At 45.2% G+C, this 22,282-nt stretch overlaps 1 protein-coding gene across 1 annotated transcript in view; it reads right to left on the bottom strand.

The window, feature by feature from the left end:
* EML6 (EMAP like 6) overlaps positions 1–22,282 on the bottom strand; it is an 815,949-nt gene that overhangs the window by 227,359 nt on the left and 566,308 nt on the right. Inside the window, exon 27 of the mRNA XM_029593447.1 lies at positions 8,735–8,861. Coding sequence (XP_029449307.1) covers positions 8,735–8,861 — 127 coding nt within the window. The remainder of the gene's footprint in view (positions 1–8,734; positions 8,862–22,282) is intronic.

Raw genomic sequence — 22,282 nt, 5'->3', positions numbered from 1 at the left:
AGGAGAAATAGAAGGGCAGTGGGCAAAACTAAAAGGAGATATAAGGGCAACTAATCGTTTTGTTAGGAAAGTAAATAAAAGGAAGAGAAAAAGAGGCTGTTATGGTTTTCTGAAAAAATAGCAGAAAAAGTAAGGGAGAAAAGGTTAGCATTCATAAATTACAAGAGATCACAGAAAGAGGAAGACAGGCGACAATATATGGAAAAATTAAGAGAAGCTAAAAAGAAGTAAGGAATGAAAAATTCAAATAGAAGAAAAATAGCAAACACGGCAAAATGGAGGGAAAATAATTTTTTTTTAGATATGTTAGTGATACAAGGAAGGGCAAAAGTGGAATTGTGAGACTCAAAGGTGAAGGGGAGGAATATGTAGAGGCTGATAAGAAAAAAAGCAAAAATATTTCTTATTGGTGCTCACAGTGGAAGGGCCTAGATCAGGACCTCATAAAACAAACAGAAATAAGACTGAAAGTGAGGTAAACCTCAATCAATTTTCAGAACAGTGTTCGTGAGGAGCTAACTAAACTTGAAGTAGATAAGGTGATGGGGCCAGATAAGGTACATTCAAGGGTATTAAGGGAACTTAGAGATGCCCAGGCAGCTCTGCTGGCTGACCTTTTCAATGCTTCTTTACAGTCTGGAGTAGTCCCGGAGGAATAAAAAAGGGCAGATGTGGATCCTATTCATAAAAGTGGAATTAAGAAGGAGGCTGGGAACTACAGCGTTATGTTTCACAGCTAGGCCATGCAAGCTGTGGCAACCACTCGACACTGCTGATCTGCCAATTTCTCTCTCCTGTGGCAGAATCCACTGGGTGCTTGCTCCGTAGCAGGACGCCACCATCATCACGCCCCTTCAGAGAGTCTCTAGGCGCGTGCGTGCCAGAGAGTCTCTAGGCGCGTGCGTGCCAGGTCACAGGACTTTGACCCTATTCTGGACCCTGATTATTCTTGCTTGGAGTCTCCCTCTGACTCTTGCCTGGATATTGACCATTCTTGCCTGCTGCCCCCTGAACTAGCGGCAGCAGCAGCCTCCTCCACTTCCAATCAAGTTCATAACCTGTCATATCAAAACGTTGGGAGGAATGAACGCGAAGTTCACGCTGACTCGGAATTTCTCATCAAGCCCGAATGACAGGTTATGAACTTGGTTGAAGCATCAGCAGCGTTATATGAAATATTGATGGAGTCTAAATGTTTAAATTAATTCAGACAGGCTGAGCGGTACAGCTGTTTTTTTATATACAAGCACAACACAAAAATTTTTTCACATGAAAGACTTGTCTTCACATAAAAATGCTATAAAAAAACAACAAAAAAAAAAATACAAAAATCACAGGTAGGAGGGAGGTTGGTTCATGATTACTATTATAAATATTCTGTACACAAGGCCGTGGTGGCATGTTGCAGATGATGTATGAAACCTTCCTCTTCCTACATCATTAATTTTTCTCATGTGGTGGGGAATATAGAGTTGTTTTAAATGCAACTGAAACACTGCTCCCCACTTCAGCATCTGGGATACAAGGGGAATTGGATTCAGACAACAACCAAGAGGGCGCTGACTTTTACGGTCTGGTGTTGTAGGGCAATATCTCCTGTTTACCAATGATGCACCAATTATGAATTATAATTGCCATGTACAGGCCAAATTTGACAGACCCAGATGCTGTTATAGCAAGAGAAGGAATCTTACCCAGGTGACCGTTAAACTGCATTGCATTAGTGGAAACTAGAGGCCTTGTCCGAATGCAGAGAAGGATACCGTATCAGGATACCTTATCAGATGTCCCTGTTTGTCAATTTATGTGTAAATAAAGAAACCAGACAGAAGAGACAATACAACTAAGATCCTAAGCAAGTGTCAGGGACAAGCAAGCAGAGTGCAGACGTGTATGAAGACCCTCACCTTGTAAGGAAGAAGGGGGGCAGCCTGAGACAATGCTAACACTCTGACACACAGCTTGGCATTCAGATGTGGTAGTTCTCCCCCCGAAGGAATGGGAAGGGGGGAAAAGATCTGCAATGCGACAAGAGTCTCCACCCTCCATGAGGTTATACATTTTAATCAGCTGGGAAGTATAAGACAGGGGGCAAGGAAGAAAAAACAAGAAAGGAAAGAAAAAAAAAAGAAAAGAACCCCCTGGAGGAGAGCAGCCCTGAAAGAAAGAAAAGGAGGCACAAATCTTGAACGCAAACCTGGGGAGGAACCCTGAGAGTGAGATCCTGTGCTGAGGTGTCCCTAGAAGCAAAAGGAGGGTCCGAGGCTGACCAGATCTCCCTGCTATTAAGAAGGGAGAAGACTAGGTGCAGCCAGGTGATCAGAGAAAGGACACCCGGGCTCAGGTGTGGGGAGTGACACGGCGTCATAGATGGTCAAGGGTGAGAATCAGCCCAGACAGCTGGCAAGCACCAGGGCCAGAAGCTAGCCTCCTTCCTACACAGTCTGCACGCTCTGCCAGCACAAAGTCCAAGAAACAAGCCTCTCCCCTGCCCACACTCTCCAGCTCAAACCTGCTTCAGAGGTGAACAGAGGTATCGCCTGAAAGTTGGAATCAGGGGTAAGCAAGTTAGCCATAAGTATTAGTATCTTAAGCAAGCTAAAATTTAGGGCATGTATTCTTATTACCCATGATACAGAACTTTTTTTTTTTTTTTTAGGGAAAACTGGTGCTTAGTGGCCAGGACGTTAGAGATAGGAATTGTCATTTTCTATGCTATGTCATACCAAATCTGATAAATAAAAGTCTATTTCTGAGGAGAATACACATTGTATTTTCCCTGACTTAGGATCACCAGTAAGATGCAAGGGTAGCTGGCAGTGTCTTGTAGCAGACAGATCCCTACACCCCCCAACCTGGCTACATACAGTGTACTGATACGCAGACACAAGGGAAAATGCACAGGACTGCTTCTACGACCAAGCCCATGAGCAAAGCACGTCAAGCAGCACTGTCTGAATTTTCAAGAAAGCTCATCACCCAGTAATGTTATGGGCGCTCAGTTTAGTGGACCCTTGGGCCGACCTGCAGGAGACTGGGAAAGATGGTCAATGTCTCTAGTATGTGGCAGGCCGGGAGGCAGATGTTCAGGCAGGACGTAGAGGTGCTCTTCACCCTGGAAGCTGGTACTCCCCCAGGAGGAGCCCGTAGGAGCCCAACCGCTGGGACTTAGGCGGCTTCACCCTAGGAAGCTGAAGCTCCCCCGGGAGGAGCCCGAAGGGGCCCAGCCGCTGGGACTTAGGCGAGTTGATGATCAGGACTGGGAACTGGAACCAGACTAGGACAGTAGAAAGTACTGTAACAAGGCTCGGGTTCTGGAACCAGGCAGGAACTGTAGCAGGGCTTGGGTACTGGAACCAGGCAGCAACTGTAGCAGGACTCGGGTACTGGAACCAGGCAGGAACTGTAGCAGGCAAGCCGGAACCTAGCAGGTACCGTAGCAGGGAAACAGGAACCAAGCAGGTACCGTAGCAGGGAAGCAGGAACCAAGCAGGTACTGTAGCAGGCAAGAAGGAACCAGGCAGGTACTGTAGCAAGCAAGCAGGAACCAGGCAGGTACTATAGCAGGCAAGCAGGAACCAAGCAGGTACTGTAGCCGGCAAGCAGGAACCAGGCAGGTACTGTAGCAGGCAAGCAGGAATGCAGCGAGTAGCAAGGCAGCTCACTCCGGGGCACGACGCAACAGGGAACCGGGAGGTAAACCTGTTGCAAGGCAAAGACTGAGTGTCCGCGGCCGGCTTATGAAGGCCGCAGTGTCTGATGTCAGGAACTGGGCGGAGTCACCGCTGGCGAGAAACGGCCTAGAAAAGCATCCAAGTGGCGCGCGCGTGCACCTGCCTAGGAGCAGGGCGTCCATGGGAAGCTTCCCGGCGGCGCAGCCTCTGCGGGGACGCCACCGAACAGGGCGCAAACCAGGCCTCCAGAAGCGGGAGTAGGTCCAGGAGCATGGAGGGTCTGGTTGCGGCACTCGCGGCCAGAACCACAACAAGTAAAACATGTTACTAGCTGAAATTTTTATGGGTATCAAAAAATTGGGGGATAACTGCATAGAGTGACAGTTTGTACCCTCAAGAGAAACATGGGTGTAACAGTTACTAATTAAGCTTGCTGGGCAGACTGGATGGACCATTTGGTCCTTTTCTGTAGTCATTTGTATGTTTCTACATACAAATGACTGCTGCTTTTTTGTTTTACACATTGTGATACCTGGAGGTGATTTTCCTATTTTTTGAAAAGTCATCTTTTTTGACCTTTGGATCTTAATGACCGAGAAGCATAACATTACAGTATTGACCATGAACTCTATAAAAGCAAAAACAAATTATTTTTTTTTAAATTATTTCAGTTCTTCAAAAAATTAGCCTTAGGACTTCTGGTTATGGGGTAGCTCCCACTCAGATTCATTTCATAATTATATCCTTTGGGTTTTTGCTACAAAAATTTCTAACATATAGCAGACTAAAAGCACCAATATCCAGTCATTGCCAATGTGGGCTGATAGAGTGATTAAGTTGAGAAAATCACTTGAGCAGAACCAAGAGGAAAAAATGGTGCGAGAAGTCAGCCTTGGAGGAAGATACAGGGGCAAAAGTGAAGGTAGGTGAGCTGCCGGAGCATGAAGGTTTCTTACACTCACTGTTTGAAAAGTTCTCGGATAAAATCACACATAAATTGGACAAGCAAATGGATGTGATGGTGGATAAAGTGGTGGAATTGGTTAAATTGGTGCATAATAACGCTATTAGAATTGAGGAGGCTGAACAGTGTATTGTAAACTTTGAGGTCACTGCTACATCTGCTGGTGCTAAATTCAATAAAATAGAATGCAACATTACCTTCCTACAGGAGAAAATGGACAACACAGAACAGGTCGAGGTGATGCAACATCCGAATTCTTGGAATTCCTGAGAGAGCAGAAGGCAGTGATTCATGCACCTTCTTTTAAAATGGCTCATGGACTTTGTTAGCATCACTAAATAACAAAAGCTCCTTCAAGATCGATAGGGTGCACAGGGCTTTGGCTCCATCTCCTTTGCAGGGAGGGTCGGCCTAGGACAGCAACAGTTAAACTGTACTACTTTCAAGACCATCAAAAATTATAAACTGCCACTAGATAGTTGACAGATGTCAGGTATCAAAGAAATCGCATCATGTTTTTCCCCAACTTCTCTTCAGAGCTACAATGTAAACAGCAGGCATTTGCAGCTTTGAAAAAAGAGCTGCAAAAGTGCAAAATTAAATATGACCTACAATTCCCCGCACAATTGCAGATTTTTGGACAAGGACAAGCGCTATCCTTCGGTGTGGTCAAGGATGTTGAAATGTGGCTATAGCAATGGCAGTTCAATATCAACAATAATGGAGTACAGTTGCCATGAATGTAAGTCGATGAGAATCTGATTTCCTGCAGTGGGAGGACCGATACAGCGGCAGAAGTTTGCTTGGTGCACTATTGTGAAAGTTCATATCATGTTTTGTATGAAAAGTCCCCTTCTTTTTTATTTGGCAGAAATATTTTATAATTTTTTGTACTATTTTGTTTTCTGGTTTGTACTTTTTTACCTATGTTCGTAGGAGTTTCCATTGCTTTGCTGGTCACATGGTCTCAGCGGTGTGCAAAATTGGCAAGACAATATGTTAATTCATGGGTCTGGTTACTCTGTTGGTTTTTCACCCCATCATGGGCCACATGGAACCTGAATGTCTACTCGATCTACTTTTTTGGTGCAGCATGCTCCGGCAATTTGGTACAGCTTATTTGAGGTACTCATGAATAAGGCATGGCTCCCGCATGCAGAGGCTTGCAACGTGGGTGTGATTTGCAGTGGTGCTCAATGTTTCAATGAATCTGCTAATAGGACCCTTTCGAAGATGATAGTGGCAGTGTCAGAAGCACTATCTGGAGTGACCTTATATTCATCTTACATTCCAGAATTCACAAGGTCCCAAAGGACTCCTTAGATCAGATTTGCCTTTTTTCTGTGGTACTTTCCTCTGTGTTCTGTCTTTTTATTTTTGCAATGTCATATCCTGATTGGGGGGGTGCATCCTTGAGGTTTGGAAATGGGGGCTGGAATGAAAGTAGATGGTTAGGTGGTTATGGTTGGGAGGTCAGACAAAGTTGTGGTAGGGGGGTACGTTTTGTGGGGGGATTGGATATGGGTTTCTTGGTTATCTTATGGTAACTGGGGGTTGGGCTTGAATGATATTTGGGTTGTTTGGTTACTGGGGCCACCCCTTCGGTCCCGAAGGTATTCCCTTCTGAGGGGCAATGGACCTGTTGTTTTTCAGGATTTGCTAAATCAGTCTTAATATTAAAGTTGATTTACCTGCAGTTTTGGGTTAGCTGGAGGTTGAGGGAGAGCGGAACTTGGGAGGTTTGGGGTGGGGTTGGGGTTGAGTGGGGAAGAAAACATGGTTTTGTATGCAGATTTAGGAGTTTATGTTTATGTTTATTATTGATTGATTAATCATAATTAATTGCAGTTGTAAAGCAAAGCAATGTACACACAAAATCAAATAAGGCTAACAAATTAAAGCTAAGCTGGAAAAGCATAAAAAAGGTCAAAGCAAATAAAATTACAGTATAATATACATCAAACAAATTAGGAAAATAAAGCAATGGCATAATATAATGAGGTAAAAATAAAAACAACCCCATAAAATACAACAAAAAATCGTACATCAGGTAATCAGGTAAGGAAAAGCATGTAAAAACAGGTGTGACAAGTGCCTTCCTAGGCATGGCTTATTTGTTTCCCCAGACTATAAAAGTCAAGGTTCTTGTTGATTGCTGTCTGAATCCAATTCCCCTTTTTCTCTTTTCCGCCTGCTATTGAAGCAGAGAGCAGTGATGGAGTTGCATCAACAGTAGGAAGGCTTATTGATTAAGGGTAGTAACCGCCACTCCAACAAATTACTTCCATGCACGCTTTTCTTCATTTCCATTCTCTAGCCTTTACGGATCCACAGTGTTTATCCTATCTTAAATCAACTCCTCTTGTTATACTTTTAATCCATTATAATGAGTTCAAATGTTTAGTGATGTCAATATTACTATGAATAACTCAGAATGCTTCTGTTACAATGCCCCCCTAAACCACCCCCACCTTCTGAAACCCACCCTGATTCAAAGTGCCCCTCGACAGTGGTACATATATAGAGTATCAGAATGACTCTATACTGAGTCTCTCTCTCTATCGCTCTCTCTCACTCTCTCCCACCCAATTATGCTGTGTTACGACCCTCATTTCCATTAACTCTGCCCAAACTCCTCCCATGCAAAATGATCCTGTTAGGCATCTAATTTAGGAGCTCGGTTTTTTTTGAAAATCTACCCTGCTGTGTACAGTGCTGGAGACCACACCATTGAAAGGATATCCAGAGTGTGACTACTAAAATGGTCAGTGGTTTTCGTTCTAAAGCATATGGCAACAGACTTCAATATCTAAACTTTAGAGGAAAGGTGGGATAGGGGAGATATGATAGAGACATTTAAATATTTTCAAGGTTTCCTTGCACAGGAGGCAGGCCTCTTCAATAGACCTATATGGAGTGCTTCTTTTTAATTTCAGAGTTTCTTCTAACATTTGGAGCAAAAGGGTGATGGTTATATGTATACCAAGGTAATTAGTAATGCTTCAAAATTCAAGGCATACTCAGTTTAAGCTAGGAAGCATCTGACACCACATGCAAGGAAGCATGTAATCCCCAAGGGTGGATCCATGCTTACTACTTACCATTGGAGAAACTGCATGATCATAGAGATTAGTGATATGCAGGAGTCAAAATGCTCGCTACCACCAAACAAATCACCTAATTTTGGTGGGTTGCTTTGGTATCTGAACCTAATATTCATGAGAGAAAAATCAAGAAAGAGACAGACAGACAAAGAAAGGTGCATTTCTATTCTTTTGGGCTTTTATTTCATACATTTAAAAGATTAATAAATACATTCTCTAACATTATTATTAGGAAGGAATATACAGACAAGTAAAGGGAAAGGAATACCTCAAAAGGTTATGGAGGAGCAAATACTCAAGATTATTTTTGTATTTGTCTCACTAGTAAATATATACAATCAGGCTTGCCCTATATGAGCTGGGGAAGCAAATTGTTATTGTTAAGAGTATGCTCATTGTTCTAATGCAATGGTTCCCAAACCTATCCTGGGGGACTCCCAGCCAGTTAGGTTTTCAGGAAATCCACGACGAATATGCATGAGATAAAATTTGCATGTTATGTTCTAATGCATTTATTATATTGCAAAGTGTTTGTAGGTATCTGTTATATCATATCATAAACTGTATATTTAAAATAAAATTTTTACAAATCGTTAAATAGGTGAACATTTATAGTAAACCAAAGTAAAATGATTAAGAGTCAAGGTGGTACAGCAAGAAAGATATGACATGTTCCTCATAAGTAAGTGTAGTATTTGATGGGGTTCAGCTAAGAATAGTGTCCATATGAAGACAATGTCTATCTTTCATTTACTCTTTCATGGATTTCATTCTGTTCCCTCTTTTTGTCATTTAATAAGATTCTTAATTTTACTAGCAAAATTTGTTATGTAACAAGGATTTCATTTAGCTAAGGTCCTGTCCACAAAAGAAAAATGACCTAGATATTTTCAAGTAAAGTATATGTACAGAACAATCTCATTTAAATGTTGTTTATAAGAAAACATTTGTCAAAAGACTATGTAAATACAGGAAAGCAGTATGTTATGTACCTTTCTTCCACTGAAACCTCCTTGAGCTGCTGGTGTGGTTTTGTGCCTTCCATTTCTCTGATACTGACTGCGTAGATCTTAGTTGTATAATCAATATTTTTTTCTCTTGCAACATCACTGTCATAACCTTAAGAAATATAAAATGTAATCAAGCCTATTCAAAATGTTTTCTGAATCTTGTTCAATCTTGTTACTATGATTTCCCTCCCCAACATCCTACTTTAATGACTTTATCTTTCCTTTTCTTCTTAGTTATAAGCTAACTATGATTTCATATAAAAGATATAATGGATTTGCTACCAGAGTAGCAGTGATTAGAGGAGGAGAGGGTTTAGAACTTGTATCCTGCAAGATTTCATGATTTGTAGTTTAATGTTCTAATCACTAGCCCATATTTTCCCCCTGTAATATAAACTGAAATAGCACTATTCTTGTAAATTGATAATCATACAAGATTTGTTGATTTTTGGAAGACATTTTTAATTTTCAAAGTATAGTGGGCCGGATTTTAAAACCTAAGTGAGTGGGGCACATTTGTGCGCACTACCCGGCGCGCACAAATGTACACCCAATTTTATAACATGTGTGTGCAGCTGCGCGCATGTTATAAAATCAGGGGTCGGCACACTAGTGCACCTTGCGCACGCCGAGCCCTCGGGAAGACCAGTTGGCTTTCCTCATTCCCTCCCCCCACCTTCCCCTACCTGTCCCGCACCCCAGCCCGAAACCCCCCCCCCCCCGGTACCTTTATTTCAGAAGTTATGCCTGAACTATTGCGCGCAATCCCCCAGCCCAGCAGCAGTGGAGAGGCCTCTGGCCACGCCCCCGCCCTGCCCCGCCCACACCCAACCCGCCCGCCCTGCCCCGCCCACACCCCACCCCCTTTTTTCAAGCCCCAGGACATACGCACATCCCGGGGCTTTACGCACGCCACCAGGCCTTTTGAAAATAGGCCCGGCGCGCGTAGGGCTTTGAAAATCTGCCCCAGTTTATATAAAACACTGCAATAAAGTACATCGTAGAAATAAAAACTAATCAAAAGCAAAAATATTTGCATTTTGCAGCTCGTACGGGTGTACAATGAAATGTTTTTAAACTGAATATGAAGTTTACAGCAAGTTATCTTTAAATAAAAAAATGAGCAGTATGTGTTCATTCTGCTGTGTCTCAGCCCAGACTGGACCAGATAAGTACAATGCCAACAGATAAAGTGAGGCCAGTAACCTTTGAGATTTTGAAGTTTTTCCTGTCTTTCTACATCTCTGATGAAATAACTTTCTCCTTAGCACTAGTCTATTGGTTTGATGCTGGAGAGAAATTACCTTTCCATGTGTTTGTACTGGAGCACATATTTTATTTCTGTTGTTACTGAGCCTTGCTCTGCAGTAATTAAAGCAGTTGATTTTGTCCTGCACTACAGGAAGTCATTTGTTTTGGCTGGGAGGGCTTCCTAGGCAGCAAAGTCAAGAGGTGCTCCACAGAAGAACAACTCAGAATAAGAAGCCTTCAGCCAGCTTCTCTACCATTGCAGCTGCCATCTTAGACTTTCCCTTATGGAAATTCTCCATTCTGTGGGCTATGGGAGTTTCTCTATTGAAGTGTGTTTCTTGAGAAAAGGATTTCCCTAGCCAGGCTGAAATGTTATCCATCTTTTTTCCCATACTGCAAGTTCTTATGTCTGCAAGTCTCTGGTCTCTTCTGAGGCCCTGAAAGTACTGTTTTCTTAGTTGAAAGATCTCCCATACCAAGGGGTAGATTTTAAAAGCCCTGCGCGCCGGCACGCCTATTTTGCATAGGCCGCCGGCGCGTGCAAAACCCCCGGACGTGCGTAAGTCCCGGGGCTTCGTAAAAGGGGCAGGAGGGGCGTGTCCGGGGGGCATGTCCGGGATCAGGGGGCGGGTCCAGGAGCATGGCGACGGTTTGGGGGCGGGCCGGGAGGGCGGTCCCGAGTCCCCCGGCACTGCGGCCTGTGCCGGGGGATGCCGAGGCGGCGCGCGCAAGTTACGCTTGCTTCAAGCAGGCGTAACTTGCCCAACAAAGGTGGGGGGGGGGGGATTTTAGGTAGGGCTTAGGGGTGGGGTAGATAGGGGAAGGGAGGGGAAGGTGGGGGAAACGCGGAAGGAAAGTTCCCTCTGAGGCCGCTCCGATTTCGGAGTGGCCTCGGAGGGAACGGAGGCAGGCTGCGCGGCTCGGCGCGCGCAGGCTGCCGATTTTGCGCAGCCTTGCGCGCGCTGACCCCGGATTTTATAAGATACGCACGGCGGTGGCGCAAACAAAAGTACGTGCGCGCGTATGTTTTTAAGATCTACCTCCAAGTATAAGAACAATAAAGGAAGCCAAGATTGCATCTATATCCAAATAAAAGGTCACAGGGACAATTATCATTTCCACTTTGCCTTGAAACAGGTCAGGTTACTCCCTGCATAGGACAGCATACACCATCAGCCACCACAAGATCTTCAGGATGGTAGACAGGACCTTATAACTCAGCAGAATGTTAGGTGCCAAGAATACAGAGAATGGTTCAGGAGCTTCAAAGAATGCTTCAGTTGCAGGTGGTGTGAACAATTGTATTCCTAGAGACAGAGTATTTCAAAATAGAACCCTCATTTGGCACCAAAGGTTCCCAGGAATTCTTGGTTTCATATGGAGAAGGCCACAGCACTATAGGCTGTGTGTATGTGGTTTTACACTTCATACTCACAGCCTGGCTCATCTCGGGCTTCATAGCAAATCCAGAATTAATAAAGAGCTCTGTTCCAAGAGTCCAAGGAAGACAAGAAAAGAGCCCTGGCTTTTAAGTCCCTCCTCTATAGACACTTTGCCTTCAGGAGAGACGTTCCTACTATCTTCTGAGAATTCAGGATCTAAATCTGAATTCTCAGATTGAGGTCTGCTGATGAACCCATGCCAGGCTCGTCTTCTTCAGGCTGGCAGTGGGTTGGGGTCCATTCAAAACCCCATACAGGGCCTGTCTTCTTTGGGCTGCTGGTGCATTGGGGTTCACCGATAGCCCTGCATTAAGCTTCATTTCTTCTTCAGGCCACTGGCAGGTTGGAGTCTGCCAATGGCCCTGCGCCAGGCCTCACTTCTTTGGGTTGCCAGCAGGTTGGAGTCTGCTGACTGCCCCATGCTGTCTCTCTTGTTTTCAGCCATTCTGGACAGTGGTAAGTGGCCTCTCTCGCACGTAGCCCCCCTAGCTGGCAGTCCTGGGCTCTTTGCCAAGTTTGCTAAATGGTAGCTGTGCCACTGATAGCAGTGCCTGAGCTGGCCTACTAGCAGACGTGGTGGAAGCCATCAGTGTGCTGAATTTTGGGAATACTTGGGATGAATGTGGAGGGTGTTGAGAGGTCAGGTATAAAACGGTGGGAGAAGGAGTTGGTGTTTCAGATTTGTAGGCACACCTATCCTAAGTGGATGAATCTCAACTGAGCAAACTGGATGGGTCATTTTGGCCTTTTACTAGGGGTGTGCATTCGTTTTGAACTTATATGTAAAACGCTACTTTTTTTTTTTTTTTTAACTTAAAAAAGTGATGAGGCGAAAACGATCGGATTTCCAACTTATTCAACATAGCTATGTTGAATACGTTGGAAATCGCGATCGTTGATCCTAAATAAAAATTTAAACCCCTCACCCTCCTTAATCCCCCCCAAGACTTACCAAAACTCCCTGGTGGTCCAGCGGGGAGTCAGGAAGCCATTCCTCTATTCCTTTGCGAGGAGCACGTGACGTCCGCGTCACGTCGGAGTGACGCGGCCGTCACGTGGTCCACCGCGGTTCCACTCCTGGACCCCTCGTTGGACACAAATGGAACTTTTGGCCAGCTTGGGGAGGTCAGGAGGCCCCCCCAAGCTGGCCAAAAGTTCCGTTTGTGTCCAACGAGGGGTCCGGGAGCGGAACCGCGGTGGACCACGTGATGGCCGCGTCACTCCGACGTGACGCGGCCGTCACGTGCTCCTCGCAAAGGAATAGAGGAATGGCTTCCTGACTCCCCGCTGGACCACCAGGGAATTTTGGTAAGTCTTGGGGGGGGATTAAGGAGGGTGAGGGGTTTAAATTTTTATTTAGGGAACCGGTGCACGTATGGACATAGACTCAACTTATGGAATTCTCCATATGTCCATATTGACCGAAATTGACCCCCCTTTTCGACTTATGGACTTATGAACATAAACTTTTTGTCTGCACATCCCTACCTTTTACTATGTTATTTATTTGTTACACTTGATTGTCCACCCTATTTTATAGAACCCAGAGCAGATCACAATAAAACCAGATCAGATACAAAAAAACATCACCACAAGTCATATCTCTACTCCAAACCCACTCGCACATTTACCATCATCATCATCTCTCTCCCTCCCAACACAAGTTTACAAGGAAACATAGAAGCTTGATGGCAAAAAAAAGACCATATGGCCTATTTAGCCTGCACATCCACACCAACTGTTCAAGTCTACAATTACTACCACTCCCTCAGAACTTTTGTGCTTATCCCATGCTTTCTTGAATTCAGATATTATCCTGGTCTCTACCACCTCCACAGGGAGGCTGTTCCATTAACTAACAAATATTTCCTTAGATTACTCCTGAGTTTACTTCCTTTTACACTCATCCCATAAGTCCTCATTCTAGAGCAGGGGTAGGCAACACCAGTCCTGGAATACCGCAAATAGGCCAGGTTTTCAATATATCCACAATGAATATGCATGAATATATTTGCATATAATGGAGGCACTGCGTGCAAATACACCTCATGCAAATTCATTGTAATTATCCTGATAATCAGACCTATTTGTGCCAATCCAGGACCGGTGTTGCCCATTCCTGTTCTACAGCCTTCTTTCTGTTGAAGAGGCCTACCTCCTGTGCAAGGAAACCTTCGAAATATTTAAATGTCTATCATATCTCCCCTATCCCACCTTTCCTCTAAAGTTTAGATATTGAAGTCTGTTGCCATATGCTTTAGAACGAAAACCACTGACCATTTTAGTAGTCACACTCTGGATATCCTTTTAATAGTGTGGTCTCCAACACTGTACACAGCAGGGCAGATTTTCAAAAGAAGCTGAGCTCCTAAATTAGATGCCTAACAGGATCATTTTGCATGGGAGGAGTTTGGGTAGAGTTAATGGAAATGAGGGTCGTAACACAGCATAATTGGGTGGGAGGGAGGGAGAGAGTGAGAGAGAGAGAGAGAGACTCAATATAGAGTCATTCTGATACTCTATATTAGGGATGTGAATCGTTTTTTGACGATTTAAAACAATCGTCAGATATATTTTAAATCGTCAAATATATTTTAAATCGTCAAATATCGTTAGAGCCGCGATACAATAGCAATTCCCCCGATTTATCGTCAAAAAATCGTAAATCGGGGGAGGGCAAAGGGGGAGGGTTGTTTTTATGGTTACAATGTAAACCGTTTTTATGGTTGCAATGTAAACCGGAGTGATAATTAACTCTGTTATTTGAACTTCGGTATAGAAAAGTTATAAATAAATAAATAAATAAATAAATAAATAAAGGTAGCGCCGGCGCCATTTTGAATATTGGCAATACGGCCCGAGTGCAGGAGGTCGCTCCCGGACCCCCGCTGGACTTTTGTCAAGTCTTGAGGGGGTCAGGAGGCCCCCCCAAGCTGGCCAAAAGTCCCTGGGGGTCCAGTGGGGGTCCGGGAGCGATCTCCTGCACTCGTGACGTTGAGTGACAGGAACCAAAATGGCACCAGCGCTACCTTTGCCCTGTCATATGGTAAGGGCAAACGGCCACCGGCGCCATTTCTATTAACGCAGCCGTGGCCCGAGAGTGGGGGATCGCGCCGGGACCCCCCCACTGGACCCCAGGTAATTTGAAACATTTTGGGGGGGTTCGGGAGGGTGGGGGATTTGTTTTAAAGGGTCGGGGTGGGTTTTAGGGTTGTTTTGGTGTGCCGGTTTTCCCGCCCTCCCCTGATTTACGATTTTTTAACAAAAAAAACCATGACGATCAGATTTCCCTCCCCCCCAGCCAAAATCGATCGTTAAGACGATCGATCACACGATTCACATCCCTACTCTATATATGTACCACTGTCGAGGGGCACTTTGAATCAGGGTGGGTTTCAGAAGGTGGGGGTGGTTTAGGGGGCATTGTAACAGAAACATTCTGAGTTATTCATAGTAATATTGACATCACTAAACATTTGAACTCATTATAATGGATTAAAAGTATAACAAGAGGAGTTGATTTAAGATAGGATAAACACTGTGGATCCGTAAAGGCTAGAGAATGGAAATGAAGAAAAGCGTGCATGGAAGTAACTTGTTGGAGTGGCGGTTACTACCCTTAATCAATAAGCCTTCCTACTGTTGATGCAACTCCATCACTGCTCTCTGCTTCAATAGCAGGCGGAAAAGAGGAAAAGGGGAATTGGATCCAGACAGCAATCAACAAGAACCTTGACTTTTATAGTCTGGGGAAACAAATAAGCATGGGGGTAACTTGCTGATGCGGCTGCTGCTAACCCTTAACCAAAAAGCCTGATACTTTTGATGCAGCTCCAACACTGCTCTCTGCTTCAACGGCAAGAGGTAATGGGGAAGAACCAACAAGGGCCCTGACTTTTATGGTCTGGGAAACTGCTAAGCATGGCAGCGACCAGCACGGCACAGCAGATACTACCTTAAGCTTGCTGGGCAGACTGGATGGACCGCTTGGACCTTTTCTGCCGTCATTTCTTTGTTTCTTTTGGATATGAGGGGCCCAAACAGTTACAATTTTAACTGTGCACAAAACAAAGGTAAAACTGTTTCCATGGATGGAACAGCTCAGAGTTGTTTCATCTATGTTACCTTTTCTAATGTGGCATTGAACTGAACTGTGCCAGCTGAAGAGAACCCATACATTTAGTACTTTTCTTAAATGATTTATGCTTTAAATATTGCCTTAGGTCTATGTACTTTCTGTTTTATGCATTTTGGTATGTTATTAAACATAGAAACATAGAAATAACGGCAGAAGAACACCAAACGGCCCATCCAGTCTGCCCAGCAAGCTGTCACATTTATTTTTTTCATACTTAGCTGTTACTCTTGGCCCTTATAAGTAACTTTTTGGTTCTATTTCCCTTTCACCCCCGCCATCGATATAGATAGCTGGTGCTGCATCTAAGTGAAGTATCTAGCTAATTGTTTAGGGGTAATAACCGCAGTAATAAGCAAGCTACTCCCACGCTTGTTTACCCAGCCTGTGCAATTCAGTCCTTGTTGGTAGTCTGGATATAAATCCTCTTTTCTTCATTCCCCCCTGCCAATGAAGCAGTGAGCTGTGTTGGATATGTATTCCAAGTGAAGTATCAGGCTTAATTGATTCTGGGTAATAACCACCATAACGAGCAATGTGTTTGTTTACCCAGACTATGAAATTCAGTCCTTGTTGGTTGTTGTCTGATTATAAATCTTTTCTTCATTCCCCCTGCCGTTGAAGCAGAGAGCTATACTGGATATGCATTGAAAGTGAAGTATCAGGCTTATTTGGTTTGGGGTAGTAACCACCATACCAAGCAAGTTACTCCCCTGCTTTTTTGTGGATGCAAATCCTTTTTTCCACATTTCCTCTTGCCGTGAAACATAGAGCAATGTTGGTGTCGCATTAACCATGTGTATGTTTATTGAATAAGGATATTAATCTCCAGGTAGTAGCCGTCATTCCCGCAAGCCACCCTCCATGCCTCTTCTCTTCATTCACATCCTCTAGACTTTATGGATCCACAGTGTTTATCCCATGCCCCTTTGAAATCCTTCACAGTTTTGGTCTTCACCACTTCCTCCGGAAGGGCGTTCCAGGCATCTACCACCCTCTCCATGAAGAAATACTTCCTGACATTGGTTCTGAGTCTTCCTCCCTGGAGCTTCAAATCATGACCCCTGGTTCTGCTGATTTTTTTCCCAACGGAAAAGGTTTGTCGTTGTCTTTGGATCATTAAAACCTTTCAAGTATTTGAAAGTCTGTATCATATCACCTCTGCTCCTCCTTTCCTGCAGGGTGTACATATTTAGATTCTTCAATCTCTCCTCGATGAAGACCATCCACCTTTTTGGTCACCCTTCTCTGGACCACCTCCATCTTGTCTCTGTCTCTTTGGAGATACGGTTTCCAGAACTGAACACAGTACTCCAGGTGAGGCCTCACCAAGTACCTGTACAAGGGGATAATCACTTCCCTTTTCTTACTTGATATTCCTCTCTCTATGCAGCCCAGCATTCATCTGGCTTTAGCTATCGCCTTGTTACATTGTTTCGCCGACTTCAGATCATTAGACACTATCACCCCAAGGTCTCTCTCCTGCTCCGTGCACATCAGCCCTTCTCTCCCCATCGAATACAGTTCATTCGGATTTCCACTCCCCATATGCATGACTCTGCACTTCTTGGCATTGAATCTCAGCTGCCATATCTTCAACCACTCTTCCAGCTTCCTTAAATCCCGTCTCATTCTCTCCACTCCTTCCGGCGTGTCCACTCTGTTGCAGATCTTAGTGTCATCTGCAAAAAGACAAACCTTACCTTCTATCCCATAAGAAATTGCCATGCTGGGTCAGACCAAGGGCCCATCAAGCCCAGCATCCTGTTTCCAACAGAGGCAAAAACCAGGCCACAAGAACCTGGCAATTACCCAAACACTAAGAAGAACCCATGCTACTGATGCAATTAATAGCAGTGGCTATTCCCTAAGTAAAATTGATTAATAGCCATTAATGGACTTCTCCTCCAAGAACTTATCCAAACCTTTTTTGAACCCAGCTACACTAACTGCACTAACCATATCCTCTGGCAACAAATTCCAGAGCTTTATTGTGCATTGAGTGAAAAAGAATTTTCTCTGATTAGTCTTAAATGTGCTACTTGCTAACTTCATGGAATGCCCTCTAGTCCTTCTATTATTCGAAAGTGTATATAACCGAGTCACAACTACTCGTTCAAGACCTCTCATGATCTTAAAGACCTCTATCATATCCCCCCTCAGACAATGTCGCTCACAAAGATATTGAACAGGACCGGTCCCAACACCGATCCTTGCGGTACACCGCTTAAAACCACTCTCTTCTCAGAGAGAGTTCCATTTACCATCACACATTGCCTTCTGTCCGTCAACCAGTTTGTAATCCAGGCCACCACCTCGGCACTCACTCCTAAGCTTCTCATTTTATTTACCAGTCTCCTGTGTGGGACCGTATCAAAAGCTTTGCTGAAATCCAAGTAGGTGACATCAAGCACTCTTCCTTGATCCAATTCCTTGGTTACCCAGTCAAATAAGTCAATCAGATTTGTCTGACAGGATCTTCCCTGGTGAATCCATGCTGCCTCTGGTCCAGTAATTCTCCCGACTGTAGATAGTTCACTATTCTCTCTTTCAACAGTGACTCCATTACTTTTCCCACCACCGAGGTGAGGCTAACTGGTCTGTAGTTACCAGCCTCTTCTCTGTTAAACTATTAAACATGCTGACCTGCTATAAGTTTTACTCTGCTGAGTGAAAGGCCTACTTAAGAATATAAAATACAAGAATTGCCATGCTGGGTCAGAACAAGATCCATCAAGCATAGCATTTTGTCTCAGAGAATGGCCAGTCCAGGTCATAAGTACCTGGCAGATCCCATAAAGCAGATCTAGTTCCTCTTACTCATTCCCATGGATTTCACTAGCTTTCTTTAGTCTACCTAGCTCAGGGGTGGGCACCTCCGGTCCTCAAGGGCCACAAACCAGTCTGGTTTTCAGGATATCCGTAATGAATATGCATGAGAGAGATTTACATGCACTCTGCCTCAGTTGTATGCAAATCTCTGTCATGCATATTCATTAGGATATCCTAAAACCTCGACAGGTTTGTGGCCCTCGAGGACTGGAATTGCCCACCCCTGACCTAGCTAATAATGTGTTATGGAGTTTTCCTCCAGGAACTTGTCCAAATCTCTTTTAAACCCTATTATGCTAGTTGCCTTGATCACATCACTGGAAACAGATTCCATAGCTTGATAGTGCGATGAATGGAAAAAGTACTTTTTACAATCTGTTTTGAATCCGCTGGCTGTTAATTTCATGGAGTAAGCAGAGTTACTTACCTGTAACAGATGTTCTCCCAGGACAGCAGGATGTCAATCCTCATAGATGGGTGACATCATCAGATGGAGCCCTGTCACAGAAAACATTTGTCAAAGTTTCTAGAACTTTGACTGGCATACTGAGCATGCCCAGCATGCCATTAACCCTGTGGCCACATGGGATCCCCTTCAGCTTCGTTTTACAGCAAAAAAGCACGAGTGAAAAATAAAATAAGAAAACATAATCGAACCCAACTCCGCGGGGTGGCAAGCAGGTTTCGTGAGGACTAACATCCTGCTTTCCTGGGAGAACACCTGTTACAGGTAAGCAACTCTGCTTTCTCCCAGGACAAGCAGGATGGTAGTCCTCACAGAAGGGTGAATAGCAAGCTACAGGCTGCCTTAGAGAACATAGCGGGCCAACCAGCACCCAAAAATGTGCAACAGGCATAACAACCAGGGTGCTGCTGGCAACAAAGGGGCAGCCAGAAATTCACAGTGGGCCCTAGGTAGGAAGAGTTGGGTTCTTACACTGGAAACAAATTCCGTAGGACAGACTGGCCAAAGACGCTGTCTTGCCAACCAGCTTTGTCCAGACAGTAATGGACTGCGAAAGTGTGGAGAGGGCTCCACGTTGCGGCCCTGCAGATGACAGCAATAGGTACTGAATGGAAGTGTGCTACCGACGTTGCCATGGCCATGACTGAGTGCACTTTCACTCATCCCTCAAGTGGAAGGCCTGCTTGTTAGTAGCAGAATGTAATACAGTCTGCCAACCAATTGGAGAGGGTTTGCTTGCCCACTGCAACTCCAAGTCTCTTTTTGTCAAAGGAGACTAAGAGTTGGGTGGACTGCCTGTAGGCTGCGGTGCAGTCCAAGTAAAAGGCGAGGTCACTTACAGTCCAAGGTATGCAGAGCCCGCTCACCTGGGTGAGTGTGAGGTCTTGGAAAGAAAGTGGGCAACATGATGGACTGATTTAAGTGAGTGCGCAGTGCTACCCAGTCATCTAGAAACCTTGTGTAGGGTGGGTAGGTTACCAGAGCCTGCAGCTCACTGACCCTGTGAGTGGATGTAATCATCACTACGAAAATGATTTTCCAAGTGAGGTGTCTGAGTTCACAGGAGTGCAGGGGCTCAAACGGAGGACATATGAGCCGTACTAGCACTACGTTGAGGCCCAGGCCACAACTGGTGGACGTAGTGGAGGCTTAAGCTGTAGTAAGCCTCTCATAAAGCACATCACAAGGGGTTGAGCAGATATTGGGGCATCTCCTATAACTCGATGGTAAGCAGAGATGGCACTCAGTTGTACTTGGATGGAAGAAGTCTGGAGGCCAGATTCCGAGAGGTACTACAGGTAGTCTAGGAGTTTTGGCGTGGGGCAAGAAAGGAATCAAAGCCTTTCTGCGTGCACAACAAAGAGAATCTCTTCCACTTAGAACGATAAGACTTCCATGTAAGAAGGCTTTTGTGAAGCTACTAGGACTTGCGAGACGTCAGTAGAAAGGTTGAGGGGTTGTAGTATCAACCTTTCAACATTCAGGCTGTCAGAGATAGGGTCTGCAGGGTTCAGGTGGCACAACTTGCCGTGATTCTGTGTAATGAGGTTGGGCGCCGTGCCCAGGTGAATGGGTTCCTGGACAGAGAGGTCGCGAAGAATGGGAAACCAGACTTGGCGTGGTCAATACAGGGCTATGAGTATCATTGAGCCTCAGTCCTGTTGTACTTTCACAAGAGTCTCGCTTATTAGCGGAATCCGAGGATACGCATATAGCAGGCCTGTATTCCAGGGGTAGGCGAAGGCATCCACGGTTGGTGCTCTTCGGTCCCTGTGTAGGGAGAAGAACTGTTCCACTTTGCGGTTCTGCTTGGACACAAAGAGGTTGATGTCCGGTTGACCCCACTGGTGGAAGATTCTGTTCGCAACAGAGGGATCCAGAGACCACCCGTAGGGCTGGAATGTCCAGCTGAGGCGGTCTGCGACTGCATTCTGTATGCCTGCCAGATAAGTGGCTTGCAATAATATGGAATGCGACAGGGTCCAGGCCCAAATCTGCACCGCCTCTTGGCAGAGCAGGTAAGAGCCCATGCCCCCTCCCCTGTTTGTTCAGGTACCACATTTCTACTTGGCTGTTTGAATCAAGATGACCTTGTTGGATAGGCAGTCCTAGAATGCATAAAGGGCATTCTGTATCGCCTGGAGCTCCAGGAAATTGATCTGGAAGGCTGCTTCGGCTTTGGTCCAAACTCCTTGGGTTTGCAGGCCATCGACATGGGCTCCCCAACCTAGGTTGGAGGCGTCTGTGGTCAAGGACACCTGAGCAGCTGGTGGCTGGAAGGGGAGACCTTTGCGCAAGTTGGCGTTTTGCATCCACCAGGCAAGGGATAAATGAAGCTGGTTGGTTATTCGGACAACCATTGAGAGTGGCTGAGTGGCTTGGTTCCACTGAGATCTCAGGGTCCATTGTGTGACTCTCATGGCTAGGCAGGCCATTGGGGTGATGTGGACCGTTGATGCCATATGACCTAGCAACATGAGTAGCCAGCGAGCCGAGGCTGTTTGCCGGCAGTGAATTGAGCTGGCCAGGTTGGACAGCGAGGTTGTGCGTTCATTGGGGAGGAACGCATTGGTCACAGTGGTATCCAGGTCTGCTCCAATAAAGGACAGTTGATGAGACAGAGTCAAGTGGGAATTTGGGTAATTTACCTCACCATACAACTGGAGAAGTTGTATGGTGAGGCAGAGGAAGTGGAGGACTCCTTCTCTGGACGGGCTTTTGAGAAGCCAATCATCCAGATATGGAAAGACATGGACGCCTTTGCGGTGTAACTGTGCTGCAATGACTGCCAGGCATTTGGTAAACACTCGGCGCACCGAGGCAAGGCCGAATGGAAGTACTTTGAACTGATAATGCCCGTATCCCACTACAAATCGCAGGTATTTGCGATGAGGAGGAAAGATTGCAATATGGGCGTAAGCATCCTGTAGATCCAGAGAGCAGAGCCAATCCCCCTGTTGTAGGAGCAGGAGCATGGTGCCAAGGACACCATTCTGAATCGTTCTTTGTGGAGGAACTTGTTTAAGGCCGAAGATCTAGGATAGGTCAGAGGCTGCCGGTCTTTTTTTGGAATTAGACAATAACAGTAGAACCCTCTTCCCCGCTGAGTCCAGGGAACTGGTTCTATGGCTCTGGCACATAGAAGGTCTGAGAGCTCTGACTTGAGAAGTACTGTGTGATCATCCAGGCTCCACATCGGAATGGGCGAGGAGTCTGGGGGCACAGTTGAAAAATTTAGGCAGTAACTGTGGGTTATGATGGACAGTATCCATTGGTCGGTGGTAATTGGGTGCCAATTGGCTGCGAAGTGGCAGAGGCAGCCTCCCAATGGTGAGTTGGAATGTGGGTTGGGGGGGGGGGGGGGGGCGGTGATTGCTGCTCTCTGGATAGGAGTCAAACTCCAG

The sequence above is a fragment of the Rhinatrema bivittatum genome, chromosome 3 (genome assembly GCF_901001135.1).
Source record: "Rhinatrema bivittatum chromosome 3, aRhiBiv1.1, whole genome shotgun sequence".
Classification (NCBI taxonomy): domain Eukaryota; kingdom Metazoa; phylum Chordata; class Amphibia; order Gymnophiona; family Rhinatrematidae; genus Rhinatrema; species Rhinatrema bivittatum.
Note: the sequence above shows the minus strand (reverse complement) of the source record. Positions and strands in the feature narration are given on the sequence as shown.